Source organism: Phalangium opilio, unplaced genomic scaffold (assembly GCF_054372755.1).
Source record: "Phalangium opilio isolate 3A_F unplaced genomic scaffold, DU_Popi_V2 ptg000042l_1, whole genome shotgun sequence".
Classification (NCBI taxonomy): Eukaryota; Metazoa; Arthropoda; class Arachnida; order Opiliones; family Phalangiidae; genus Phalangium; species Phalangium opilio.
Window position 1 is genome coordinate 7,649,328 of NW_028324166.1, and position 15,401 is coordinate 7,664,728.

Here is a 15,401-nt window from a genome sequence, read left to right on the forward strand (position 1 = left end):
GTAGTTTTATGATTTCTAGAAATTTCAACCAAGGTTTCGTAATATTTCCGAATTTCAACTAAAATTCTCGAAGATATTAAGTCATATTTCCAAAGATTTCAAGATTACAAGTCATATTTCCAAAGATTTCAAGATTTCAACTAAGATTTCCAAAGATTTCAACTATGATTTTCAAAGATTTCAAAATTTCAACTAAGATTTCAAAAAATTCTATTGCACATAGAACATCTTTGATGAAGTTCATTTTTTGACTGAAAGAAAAAAGTTAAGGTCTCGCTCGCCAGGTCACTGCCACCACTCTGTTTTCTGTGTTCTACTTCAGCCACCACTTTCGCCATTCCACTTGAGGATAATTGTGGGATCTCCCGTACGAAACCTTTTAAGGACTTGCCTATGCTTGGAAATCTGAGATTAGCATTACTTTTATATGATTAATCAGGGTTCTTCGCTTCCGCTTCGGGGCTTGGCAGTGGACATCGAAGAGCTGACAGTGGTGCGGATGTAAGCACCGGAGTGAAATGGTCTTACGTAACCCTTTAATTAGCATAGCGTTCCTCTAGCTCAGCTCCCCAGAAGCGGGGTTACAGGAATGCGCCACCATTCCCAGCTGTCTATACATGGTGTATTTTGCATCCTATGATTGCAATCCCTTTTTTGGGCGTCCGATACTAAAATACTCTTAGGTCCATTCTTTATCTCTACCAAGTCCGGCGGAAGAATAAACAAGAATACTTAAGTACTTAAATCGAAATTTTCAGTTACCAAAAATAATAAATTAACAGTTTTCTAAAAAATTCAATAGTAGTTTTATGATTTCTAGAAATTTTTACCAAGATTTCGTAATATTTCCGAATTTCAACTAAAATTCTCGAAGATTTCAAGTCATATTTCCAAAGATTTCAAGATTACAAGTCATATTTCCAAAGATTTCAAGATTACAAGTCATATTTCCAAAGATTTCAAGATTTCAACTAAGATTTCCAAAGATTTCAACTAAGATTTTCAAAGATTTCAAGATTTCAACTAAGATTTCCAAAAATTTCAAGATTTCAAAAAATTCAATGCACATAGAAAATCTTTGATGAAGTTAATTTTTTGACTGAAAGAAAAAAATTAGGGTCTCGCTCGCCAGGTCACTGCCACCACTCTGTTTTTTGTGTTCCTTTTCAGCCACCACTTTCGCCATTCCACTTGGGGAAGATTGGGGGACTTGCCCGTACGAAACCTTTTAAGGACTTGCCTATGCTTGAAAATCTGAGATTAGCATTACTTTTATATGATTAATCAGGGTTCTTCGCTTCCGCTTCGGGGCTTGGTAGTGGACATCGGAGAGTTGACAGTGGTGCGGATATAAGCACCGGAGTGAAATGGTCTTACGTAACCCTTTAATTAGCATAGCGATCCTCTAGCTCAGCTCCCCAGAAGCGGGGTTACAGGAATGCGCCACCATTCCCAGCTGTCTATACATGGTGTATTTTGCATCCTATGATTGCAATCCCTTTTTTGGGCGTCCGATACTAAAATACTCTTAGGTCCATTCTTTATCTCTACCAAGTCCGGCGGAAGAATAAACAAGAATACTTAAGTACTTAAATCGAAATTTTCAGTTACCAAAAATAATAAATTAACAGTTTTCCAAAAAATTCAATAGTAGTTTTATGATTTCTAGAAATTTCAACCAAGGTTTCGTAATATTTCCGAATTTCAACTAAAATTCTCGAAGATATTAAGTCATATTTCCAAAGATTTCAAGATTACAAGTCATATTTCCAAAGATTTCAAGATTTCAACTAAGATTTCCAAAGATTTCAACTATGATTTTCAAAGATTTCAAAATTTCAACTAAGATTTCCAAAAATTTCAAGATTTCAAAAAATTCTATTGCACATAGAACATCTTTGATGAAGTTCATTTTTTGACTGAAAGAAAAAAGTTAGGGTCTCGCTCGCCAGGTCACTGCCACCACTCTGTTTTCTGTGTTCTACTTCAGCCACCACTTTCGCCATTCCACTTGAGGATAATTGTGGGATCTCCCGTACGAAACCTTTTAAGGACTTGCCTATGCTTGGAAATCTGAGATTAGCATTACTTTTATATGATTAATCAGGGTTCTTCGCTTCCGCTTCGGGGCTTGGCAGTGGACATCGAAGAGCTGACAGTGGTGCGGATGTAAGCACCGGAGTGAAATGGTCTTACGTAACCCTTTAATTAGCATAGCGTTCCTCTAGCTCAGCTCCCCAGAAGCGGGGTTACAGGAATGCGCCACCATTCCCAGCTGTCTATACATGGTGTATTTTGCATCCTATGATTGCAATCCCTTTTTTGGGCGTCCGATACTAAAATACTCTTAGGTCCATTCTTTATCTCTACCAAGTCCGGCGGAAGAATAAACAAGAATACTTAAGTACTTAAATCGAAATTTTCAGTTACCAAAAATAATAAATTAACAGTTTTCTAAAAAATTCAATAGTAGTTTTATGATTTCTAGAAATTTTTACCAAGATTTCGTAATATTTCCGAATTTCTACTAAAATTCTCGAAGATTTCAAGTCATATTTCCAAAGATTTCAAGATTTCAACTAAGATTTCCAAAGATTTCAACTAAGATTTTCAAAGATTTCAAGATTTCAAAAAATTCAATGCACATAGAAAATCTTTGATGAAGTTAATTTTTTGACTGAAAGAAAAAAATTAGGGTCTCGCTCGCCAGGTCACTGCCACCACTCTGTTTTTTGTGTTCCTTTTCAGCCACCACTTTCGCCATTCCACTTGGGGAAGATTGTGGGACTTGCCCGTACGAAACCTTTTAAGGACTTGCCTATGCTTGAAAATCTGAGATTAGCATTACTTTTATATGATTAATCAGGGTTCTTCGCTTCCGCTTCGGGGCTTGGTAGTGGAAATCGGAGAGCTGACAGTGGTGCGGATATAAAACCGGAGCGAAATGGTCTTACGTAACCCTTTAATTAGCATAGCGATCCTCTAACTCAGCTCCCCAGAAGCGGGGTTACAGGAATGCGCCACCATTCCCAGCTGTCTATACATGGTGTATTTTGCATCCTATGATTGCAATCCCTTTTTTGGGCGTCCGATACTAAAATACTCTTAGGTCCATTCTTTATCTCTACCAAGTCCGGCGGAAGAATAAACAAGAATACTTAAGTACTTAAATCGAAATTTTCAGTTACCAAAAATAATAAATTAACAGTTTTCTAAAAAATTCAATAGTAGTTTTATGATTTCTAGAAATTTTTACCAAGATTTCGTAATATTTCCGAATTTCAACTAAAATTCTCGAAGATTTCAAGTCATATTTCCAAAGATTTCAAGATTACAAGTCATATTTCCAAAGATTTCAAGATTTCAACTAAGATTTTCAAAGATTTCAAGATTTCAACTAAGATTTCCAAAAATTTCAAGATTTCAAAAAATTCTATTGCACATAGAAAATCTTTGATGAAGTTAATTTTTTGACTGAAAGAAAAAAATTAGGGTCTCGCTCGCCAGGTCACTGCCACCACTCTTTTTTCTGTGTTCCACTTCAGCCACCACTTTCGCCATTTTACTTGGGGAAGATTGAAGGACACCCCCGTACGAAACCTTTTAAGGACTTGCCTATGGTTGAAAATCTGAGATTAGCATTACTTTTATATGATTAATCAGGGTTCTTCCCTTCCGCTTCGGGGCTTGGTAGTGGAAATCGGAGAGCTGACAGTGGTGCGGATATAAACACCATAGTGAAATGGTCTTAAGTAACCCTTTAATTAGCAGAGCGATCCTCTAACTCAGCTCCCCAGAAGCGGTGTTACAGGAATGCGCCACAATTCCCAGCTGTGAATATGTGATGTTTTTTGTATCCTATGATTGCAATCCCTTTTTGGGGGCCCGATACTAAAATACTCTTAGGTCCATTCTTTATCTCTACCAAGTCCGACGGAAGAATAAACATGAATACTTTATAAAAGTACTATTGACGCTAAGAGACAAAAGAAGTTTATGGGTGAACCATTCCATTAAGTATTTAAATCGAAAATTTCAGTTACCAAAAATAATAAATTAAGCTAAGTGTTTTAATATTTTTGAATGAAATTAATATCAGATAAATTTAAATGTTCTGGAATTAAATAGTTTCTTGATGTTGCTCTTTTCGTCTCGTACATGGACTCTCTCATTCCAAGGACTATACGGCATGGAATATATGTGATAAGACATGGACTTAATGGCATTCTCCTTTCGTCCGTGCCTTCATTGACTGCTGAAATTGGGGTTCCTTCCAAAAAAGTGCTACTGACATAGAGTCTCACTTCACCAATTCGTGACCATTTATTTGTAGCAGATTTGTATAAAAATACTTGGGTAATCTCCTGACAATGATTGTTTGAAAACATTATTCGTCGACTTATAAACGAGGAGGTGATCACTTTCAAAAAAATCTGTACACTCGATTTCAGATTTCAAAAAATTCCTAATGATTTCTAAAGATTTGAAAGTTTTCAGAAATCTTTACAATTTCAAAAAATTTCACCAAAATTTCGGAAGATTTCAAACAAAGTTGGAAAAATTTCATTATCTCAACAGAGATTTCAAAATTTCCATAGAAGTTTTATGATTTCAACAGATTTCGAAAAATTTCCATGGTAGTTTTATAATTTCCAGAAATTTCAATCAAGAGATCATAAAATTTCCGAATTTCAACTAAAATTCTCGAAGATTTTAAATCATATTTCCAAAGATTTCAACTAAGATTTCCAAAGATTTCAAGATTTCAACTAAGATTTCCCAAAATTTCAAGATTTCAACTAAGATTTCCCAAAATTTCAAGATTTCAAAAATCAACCAAGATTTCAAAATTTCACCGAAGATTTCAGAAATTTCAAGATGTTGGAAATCTGTTTAAATTAAAAAATTCCTTATTTCCCACCCTGCTCTTTAATGACCAGTTTGGAAAAATTACTTGTTTCGAAGCTTGGTCGTAACAGAGAATTTATCATGGGGAGAAGAAACTGAGGAATATTATGTAGCTCAAAAATCACGTGATCAACTAAACTGGCAAGGTTTATTTCCGGTACTATTTTTTTGTGGCCCTTCCCGCTAGGGTGGGTCTAGAATGTTGCGGGAGGGTCTAAGGGAGATAGACACTACCTTTTTAGGGAAAATAACCATAGGCGTAGAGTTCTATAGGCCCGTGGGGCCCGAGCCCCTCCAAAAATTTTAGAAGTGGCCATGGGCCCCTCCAAAAATTTTTCATCCATAATACCGAAATCATGAAGATAGTGACTTCATAAAAATAATTTTTGCGTTTAACCAACTGCAAAAAACCATTAAAACCACTACAGAGCAGTGTTTTCCGAGCAGAAAAGTTTTATTTTGTTCTGTAAAATGGAATCAAGACGACCCAATGGCTGGGCCATAATAGTAGCCACATTGTTATCTACTTAACTATTCTAACTTCAATAAATTCACTTATGTTTTAATTGAAATAGTGCGACATAAACAGAAAGCTTGAAATTAACTTATGTTATAATTGTAATAACCCGGTTCCGAGAAGCTTTTGCTTTTAAAATTCTTCACGATTTCTTTGAATGTTGAAATAGGGGAGTGGGATTGAAAGCGTGAAATACTTGTCGACGGGTGATAGGAATTTTAAAGGGAGTATTAAAACTTCCATTTTAAGGCTATATCATAATCCTCTCTCTCTCGCTTGAAACATAGAGCAAATGTGAAACAAACAATGCATAGCCTTACTAGTACAATTTAATGCAATGCTTAATCCTCTCATATTAACTCTTAGTTCAATGACGAACGAAAAATATAACCTCACCACAATCCTCTCCCATCAGCTCTCATTGACTCTCCCTTCAATGAGGAATGAAAAATTTTATACTGCCAAGGGCAGTACAAATAAGGCAGTACAGAGATACTCCTACAACGTCACCGCCAACAGGGCAGGTCATACTAATGTCCACATCGTAGATGTACATCGTACGATGTGGCTAAAAAGTGTAGTTTCTAAGAGATTTTTTTTCCATTTCGTTGAAAAAGTGAGTTGACCGGTCAAGGCAGCAGCGGCTGGCAGCCCATCCTAACCAGATTGGCTGGTTTTCATGGTTTTCACGTCAACTAAATTTAGATACTACAACAATTTCGTTGACCGTTGACACAAGTAATGGAAGGAATGAGGGACGGGATTGAAAAGTGCAACTGATCTTCTGAAAATAACCCGTTTTAGCATGCTCTAGTCTAGTATAGTCAGAAGCCGATTAGGCTTTACACATGAAGTACGTAACATGTGTCATTGTGCCTGGAGGAGCTACACGATATTCTCCAAGCGCGCGTTATAGATCCCCGTTAAAAAACCCTCTGCCACATTCTCGTCTGAACGTACGTGAAAGGGTCAAGCTTATAATCCCTCTTTAAACATCTAGTATCCCTGGTAATGCGCGGCGCTGGTAAAACTCCATAGAGTAGATAAACAATTTTCAAAATGTTTTTCGAAGCACAAGGATAAATTAGTCTTATGGGTTAAGTCGCTCTCATAGTTTCCTAATTTGGTGATTTTCCCGAGTTTTGAATGTGGTCTCGAAATTATTGTGAGGATTTTTACATTCGAATTGTAATGCGCAAATACGGATAAATTTGTTTTAAAACGGCCTAGATTATCTTTAGAGGAAAACATAGTACATGGATATACTTAATAAATATACTATACTGTATAATGTAGTAAATATAAATTTAGTACTTAATATTCGTTAGGAATTTATATACATCATATGCATGCATCATGCATGATGCTATATGTATTGGTCCAGGCCGGTTGGGCCGGGCCCCACCAAACATTTACGAAACTCTACGCCTATGAAAATAACTCCAAATGGCGCCAGTCGCACTCGAAATCGCGAACCCTTAGTGGGTAATTGTACAGCCAACAGTGATTGAGGGCAAACTTTAAAATTAAAGGAGAGTCATGTGTCCGGAAATTTACCTGGCCAGTTTTAGCGTCGCAGCCGACTTATTTGAGCTACATTGTATTTAGCACTGTCAAGGGCAAGAGCTTCCACTCCCTATTATAAATTCTCTCTGGTCGTAAAGACCGTCAATTATGTCGTCTGCTTTAGGTTGTGCTTTGGAGTTAGGACGGGCTGCTATGCAGTAATCGGTGTTATATTGAAATGATATAAAGTTGTTCGGTGTTGGCAGTTTGAGGGTAATTTTTTAAGGATTACAGAAAGAGAAAAAGTTATTCAATATGGAAGTTGAAGAATTTTACGGTGTTTATCTATTAGTTAGTGAAAATCCAAAATTTAAGAACCGAACATACATCGGATACACTGTGGACCCAAATAGGAGAATTAAACAGCATAACGGGGGCATACTCAAAGGTGGTGCATGGAAGACCAGTAAGCATGGTCCATGGTAAGATATGAAAGGAAAATTAAGAGGGTTACCTTAAATCTGGGTGCCCTTCCACTGGTTTAGTTAATTAGTTAATTACAAGACTTACCCCTAAAATATGGAATAAAAATTTTAGGACCATGGTCATGATTATTCATGGGTTTCCAAATGACGTATCTGCCCTTAGGGTAAGGAACAAGCTAACCCTTTGAGCTTCATATTAAAGGGCTTATTTGTATTTCCTTAATGAACTACTTCTGGAAGTTAGCTAAATTTGGACATAGTGATTTGTGTTTAAAGATTGAAGTTTAGGGTGGGTAACCTAATTAAATATGAGGATTAAGTGTTGCCATTTTTAAGTGTTGCTATTTACATGGTCAGTTAAGTCAGTGCTGTCACTTGCAGTTTGCCAAAAATTTTAATTGCATTTAGTCTTAGGAAGGAGAATGGAATGGCCAGACAATAACTAATTATTAATTTAGATCTATAAAAAGAAATCGTTAACAAATCTTACTTTTCTTACCAAATGTTTTACGTTAATTTTACTCAAAGTTTTAATTAGTTGAAATGTTAAGCATGTTTTCTGAAAGCTTATATGGTTTCGTGGTGGTTGCTTAATAGTTCTCTGACATGAAAATATTAGAGTTATTCATATCACATATCACATTAGCTTTGAATCTTTTAATATTGAAATAAAATTATCAGAAAGCTTTAGATTAGTTTTATTAATGGTTTTCCTCATTTTTTATAGTTCTTAATTGATTAAAAAATGGTTGTCAGTCCATGTCATTCTCTTTCTTTTGCGTATTCGCAAATTTTATGACTGCCACAAATAGACCAGAGTCAGACATAGTAGAGTGTGATATCACAGCAGTTCTCTTTCTATGACATTTCACATTGTTACCGTTTGCTTCACATTGGGGCCGTTTGTTTCACATTGGGGCCGTTTGTTTCACATTGTTACCGTTTGTTTCACATTGTTACCGTTTATTTCACATTGTTACCGTTTATTTCACATTGTTACCGTTTATTTCACATTGTTACCGTTTATTTCACATTGTTACCGTTTATTTCACATTGTTACCGTGTATTTCACATTGTTACCATGTATTTCACATTGTTACCGTGTATTTCACATTGTTACCGTGTATTTCACATTGTTAGCGTTTGTCTCACATTGTTAGCGTTTGTCTCACATTGTTAGCGTTTGTCTCACATTGCTAGCGTTTGTCTCACATTGTTAGCGTTTGTTTCACATTGAGACCGTTTACTTCACATTGTTACCGTTTATTTCACATTGTTACCGTTTGTTTCACATTGAAAACCATTTGTCTCAAATTTGGGGCAGTTTGTTTCACATTGTTACCGTTTGTTTCACATTGTTACCGTTTGTTTCACATTGTTAGCGTTTGTCTCACATTGTTAGCGTTTGTCTCACATTGTTACCGTTTGTTTCACATTGTTACCGTTTGTTTCACATTTTGGCCGTTTGTTTCACATTGAGACCGTTTGCTTCACATTAAAACTGTATATTTCCCAATTTGCGCTGTAAAGCTCTTGAACAAGACTATATGAAGCTCAATGGATATAGATCAGTGGTTTGCCTTTATTACTAAACCAATCAACAATTATTTCTTGGTACACAGTTTGAGTGGGCGTGGCAACATCCTGCAAAATCTCGAAGGCTGAAACATATACCGAAATTGCCGAGAACCCAAACTCTGAAAAATGCCATAATTGTTCTGGAAGAGATGCTTTCGACAGCTCCCTGGAGAAGGTTACCTTTAACTGTTAGGTGGTTCTCAGAAGCTCACAGGATTCAATTCCGTGTAAGTTATATTTTTTTGTTTCATGGCTATTTCTATACATACCCCATCCTGAATGAGAGAGTGCCCCTAACACTGTGGCCAGTCTTCTGGGCACCGGTTTTACCTTGCAAAAGACAGGAACCTTCCAGAAGTCGGCAGAGTTAAATCTACCCTTTGCTAAGCTTAGTGGACAGTCAACTCCACCCCTCCACTGTGCGAGCATCTAGTGGCATTTGTTTAAACTAAACCACAAACTTGTTTTAAAAGAAAAGTTCACCTAACATAACATTATCCCTTAAAAGATTGGTCTTTTTCTAAATATTAATTAGAATTATCTCTTATTACAAAATAATTGGCATTTAATTAGTCTTAAAAACAATCAAGGGCTACTGTGCCGCCGTTGGTACGTTTAGTGGCGTCTGCTAAACCGAACTTCTTATCCTTACGGGATTGGTTGAATTCTCACAGGCTGAGAGAGGTAAGGGTAAGGTCATGGTTCGATATAGCAGACGCCACTAAACCAATGGCTGCGCAGTTGTCCTCGTTTTTAAGACTAATTAAATGCAAATTACTTTATCGGCATTTAATTAGTCTTAAAAACGAGAAATACTGTGCCGCCATTGGTTTAGTGGCGTCTGCTAAACCGAACCTCTTACCCATACGGGATTGGTTGAATTCTCACAGGCTGAGAGAGGTAAGGGTAAGGTTATGGTTCGGACTTGCAGACGCCACTAAACCAATGGCTGCACAGTTGTCCTCGTTTTTAAGACTAATTAAATGCAAATTACTTTGTAATAAGAGATCATTTGTTTTATTTTTCCTTTTATATTTAGAAAAAGGCCGTTTGTTTAAAGTATAATCAAATGTGGATGAGAGGGAAAGTATGACAATGGCCATAGAGCCTGTGTTGAAAAACGCGGACATCAAAGTTTCGCCAATAACTATTTAGCCTACTAGTGACTGATGGACTTGCAAACTCGCGGATGAAAGTAGTTCAGACATTTATGCTCCTTGGTTTAACCATAACCCACTCGATCACGCGCATCACGACGCATGCTGCTCGTGCTATAGCTTAAAGGGACTGTAAAGAAGGCATCGACGGGTGGGTAAAAATTATTTGAAATACGTCAGAGGCACGTGACCAAGGAGAGGCGTGGTTCAAAGAACCTTAGTTCGTTTTATTTCGAAAACCACCACTTCATGGAATTGGCGCTGCAATCTCGCGAAAAACAAGGACTAGATGTCTAGTTCCACTCCATGAGGAGTCTTTGTATCTTGGCATCACGTGATGTCTGTGACGTATTTCAAATAATTTTTACCCACCCGCCGATGACTTCTTTGCAGTCCCTTTAATTACCGAGATTTGTTTTTAACGTATCTAGTTTTATGTGCTCTTCTATTGCTTCGATAACCTTACTTAAATCAAAGAGAATATACCAAGAGGAGCAGAAAGTTTAGCCTTTCACAAGGCTTTTGAATAGCCCAGCCACGGTTTTGGAGTAACTAGATCCGGTTTTTGTTGATTGGCTAAGAAGCGATGCCTTTCATTGGTTAAATTATGTCGACTGCTTATTTTTGAAGGTGGCAAAGGGTTGATCTCTGGGTTGGCCGTTGATGTACAAAACGTAATTTTTAAGTAGACAACACGGTCACGTGAACAACCGGAACTAGTTTCTCCAAATTCAGAGCTGGTCCCTATTTACAAAGTTTCTGCTCCTCTTGGTATATTCTCTTTGCTTAAATCCATATTATACCTTCAAATAACTTTTAAAACATTATCAGCTACTCTGTCCTGACTACAAACACAAATCGGGGAAGTTCTAGCGTACACAATAGCAGACGACGGTAACCGCGTAACCGCGAATTAACACAACTTACATAAGACCTACTTTAAGGGTGTGAACAGGCCCAGTATAGCTACGCCAATAAAACGGTCAACTACGGCGAAACTCTGATGACTCGCGACTTTTGGCCATTTTCATACTTTTTCTCTCATCCACTTTTGGTATAATGTTATGTTAAGCTTCGACTCTACTGGTCAAACATCGCAAATGTTCCAAAGGGTATACGGACTAAATACCCCCAAGACAAAAGACCCCCGGTCATAATCCCCCATTTTTATAAACGTACAAAATCCCCTCTCTCTCAAGACAAAATCCCTGGTCATTTTCCCCCCATCCAAGTTAAGAGTACAAAATCCCCCCACTATCAAGACAAAATCCCCCCACTCTGTAGACAAAATCCCCCTACTCTCTAGTCAAAATCCCCCTACTCTCTAGTCAAAATTCCCCTACGCTCTAGACAAAATTCTCCGGTTAACTTAGGTTATGTTAGGTTTGGTTTGGTTAGGTTTTGTTAGGTTAGGTTTAGGTTAGGTTAGGTTTAGGTTAGGTTTAGGTTAGGTTAGGTTTAGGTTAGGTTTTGTTAGGTTAGGTTAGGTTCGGTTGGGTTGGGTTCGGTTCGGTTCGTAATATTTTGGAAATATTGTAACAATGGTACGCCTTTTCCAAAATATTATTTTTTACATTTATTTTCTTCCGAAGAACACAGTGTAACCTCCCGTAATAATCAAGGGACCTCCTGGGTTTCTACTCCAGGGGTGTGCGGTTACATAGAGGATTAACACACAGCGTTACCTCTGACCTTTCCCCGTACTATATAAGCATCGTCTGCTTATGACATTAAGTCAGTTCTTCTTTACTACTAAGACGTAGTAGTATGCTCGAGCATAGGGCGTCTTCGCCCAAGTATGGACTTCATCATTAAATAGTAATTATGTTTAAGTTCTTTAATTGTATTAAATACAAGTCGGTATTTAATTATTATTTAATTAGTTAGTTTAATAAAGTATGATTGAACCTAAGGAACAGTGTAGTTACTCTTAGTATTAGCCAAGGCTTTTATGGCCACGTGGGGCGAGTTTAGTAATCTCGCAAGCGTGGTTACAACAGTTTGGGTGGAATTTGTCCCGGGGCTGGGGGTATTTTGTCTTCGGCATCCATTCGGGGGGAAATTGTCCGGGGGATTTTGTCTCCTACCTGAGGGGATTATGTCCTTTTCTTCTCAAATGGGGGGATTATGTCCAGGGGGGGATTATGTTTTACATTCGTTTCAAAGCAATGCTTACAAAGTAGTTATCAAAGGCTTAGTAAGACCTTAACAGAGACACATTTTGGTATTGGTAACTCCCATAGAGTTAATTAGAAAAGCTTTTTTTCACGGTATAGGAATAATGCATATTATAAAGTTGTAATTGTAATTTATTTTATAATAGGTGGATAAAACTCCGCCACTTCATATGCCAATCACGCAAGGGCCAGTCCAATGTGTCAAAGTGAAACCTACGAATGAAGAAGCGTCTTGTCAAAAGTCTCCGAAATGTTTCATTTGCGCGGAACAGATTCAGTGGGATCATAAACTAGAATGCTTGAATATGACGTGCGAAGCGAAATTCCATATCTTATGTTTAAGAAAACACCGTAAATCGTCTGAGCAAAATGAAAAAGACTTTATTTTGCCCTTAATTGTTGAATGTCCGAAATGCCACCTTGAATTATTATGGGGGGAAATTATAAGACTCAAAAATGGTTGTTATAAAAATTTGGAAGGTCAAGCTTCATGAACTGGGTGTTGAATTTAACACACTGTTCTTAAATAACAAAGAGGTTAGAATTGAAAAGCATGATATTCGCAATTTATTTATTTTTTAAAAAAACATTCTCACTCAAATAAAGGAAAATTTCAAAAGTGAAAAGATGTATTGAAACATGTTAACATAAGATATGTTCCATTACTTTTCCAATACTTCATAATGCTAGAGACTTACAGCTCGAGCTAGTTCGAGAATTGACCACATGCGGTTTTGCAGTCCATCTTACTTACTATTTAGTGTGTAGTAAGACCTTGGCAGCGCCTCACCAGGCGTCGCTTTATGAGAATCTATGACCTACGTCACTTCATGACAAGCTCCAGTTTGTTACCAGTTACAATCTTATGGTGTTATGTTACATTATAAAGCAGATGGCGTTGGTGTGTAAAATTCAATTCTCTTGGAGTCGCACACCTTACTTTAAAGCTAATATTTCATTGACAAATCCTTTTATGTGTTAACCTTAAATGCAAAATACATAGTTTTTGTTTCATCATAAGATACTGTACTTAAATTACTTACGAAACTGATATTTAATTTTTGTCTAAATTTAAATTGCAATTTTCTGATAAATTACTGGTTTTTTTTTAAAAAAATTTTTAATGTTTAATATTTATTTTTCATTTTTTTTTAAATCTATTTTATTTTATAATTTTTTTTTTTTTTTTTTTTTTTAAGTTTGTTTATGCTAGTGGATTTTTTTTTATTGGCGAGGGGCTAGTCATTCCCCAAAATATTGTACACCTGATTACTGATTTCTGAATTTTTATGTGAATTCCGATGATTTCTGAACGAATTCCTCGATTTCTGTGATGACCTTTCTTTGGGTGATTTCCATAATCTTTTCACTGATTTCCGGTTATTGTCGCAGATTACTTGTGATTCCTGTTTGAATTCCGGTGATTTTTTGGTGAATGACGTGATTACCACTGGATTCTTCGTGAATTCCGATGAATGCTGTGATTATTTCTATTTCAACTGATTATGATTTATATTTTGGGTTTGGAATTCCTCGATTATGTGTGATTATTTTACGAAGCATGTGATTACCGAGGCGATTACAAAAGAATACTAGTAAATCACGTGATTATTTCTGATTTTCTCAAGATTTCACGTAATTTCCAGTGATTATCGGATATTTCTGATTACCCACAAGAATGATTTTGATTACCGATGATTTTCTAAGAATTCTAGAAATCAAGTAATTGATTTCTGCGGTTTTGTACACCTGATTATTTTTCATCAATTTGAATCCTTAATTTTTCGGAAGAGAATCGGAGATTTTATTTTATTCATTTTGATACCTTTATTTTTCATCAATTTGAATCCTTAATTTTTCGGAAGAGAATCGGAGATTTTATTTTATTCATTTTGATACCTTTATTTTTCATCAATTTGAATCCTTAATTTTTTGGAGAAACTCGGAGGCAAGAAGAGAAGGAGCGCGAGTGCGCGAAATATTAAAACAAAAAAAATAGAAAATAATTAACCCTTAAATCGCAGAAAAGGAAAAAATAATAATAATTAATCCTTAAATCGAGAAGAAGGAGAAAGAAACCTGAACCCTTAAGAAGAATATGGAAGAGGAGCAACTTGGCGTAAGAAATTAAAAACTTGAAACTATTTTGATAAACTGACTTGAAACTATGGTTAAGGAACTTAGATTATGGTTGACGGATTGATTCAATTTTAGAAAAAGTTACTAATTCCAATATATCTTGTCTTTCCGTCGTTTAAATTGCATAAAATTTTGCATGCACGCGCATTTACACCTACGCTAGTGGTTAATCGAGACACTTTTGCAAAATGTCAATTATGTAACTAATTAAGCGAATAGATTAATTTAATTAGTGACTTAATTAGTTAAATAATTGACATTTTCCAAAACTGTCTCGATTAACCACTAGCGTTGGTGTAAATGCGCGTGTATGCAAAATTTTATGCAATTTAAACGACGGAAAGACAAGATATATTGGAATTAGTAACTTTAAATTTAATGTCATTTAACTTAATGTAGTTTTCACAATTTTGTTGTAATCTTTGAAATGTTGTCTTTCGGTTTGTAAAGTCTTGAAATTTTTTATTTGAAACACTTGCTTGGAAATGAGCAGAAACTAAAGGCATATGAAAAACCCCTCCCCCCTTCCCAAGTTGGCTTTAGCTTGACATTAACTCTCCACAACTGACTGCATTCTAACATCTTGTGAAAAGAGGTAGGTGTTGGTCTTGCATCTTCACCCCTCTAGTAAGACGTCGAACACGCCACCCCACCCCCATAAAAAACAAATGAAGAAAGGCGATTAAAGGCTTATAGAATCTATGCAACAATGAATATTTATCTGCTATACCCCGTGTAACCTCTGGGTAAGATTTGGGTGAGGCGTAGATAAAAACTACATTGGTCCAGTGGTGGAAGTTTTTATCCCAAGTTTGAACCAACGCTGTTTGAACAGGAGGCTCATAGCCGTGCCAGCCGTGACTGTTGACAACCGTCAACCCTGCAGGTCTACTCGTTCAGTGTACCCGAGAGCACACGCAAAGATAATTTGTTG

The 15,401-nt window shown here is 36.4% G+C and overlaps 1 protein-coding gene across 1 annotated transcript; it reads left to right on the plus strand.

Annotated features, from left to right (window-relative positions):
• The first annotated feature begins 7,109 nt into the window (after nt 1-7,109).
• LOC149678827 (structure-specific endonuclease subunit slx1-like) lies at nt 7,110-14,265 on the plus strand. The gene is made up of 4 exons (XM_089836764.1): nt 7,110-7,413; nt 7,529-7,580; nt 9,039-9,221; nt 12,475-14,265. Exons 1-4 carry the CDS (start codon nt 7,247-7,249, stop codon nt 12,820-12,822), a joined length of 750 nt encoding a protein of 249 aa, XP_089692890.1. The 5' UTR covers nt 7,110-7,246; the 3' UTR covers nt 12,823-14,265.
• Nucleotides 14,266-15,401: the final 1,136 nt, after the last annotated feature.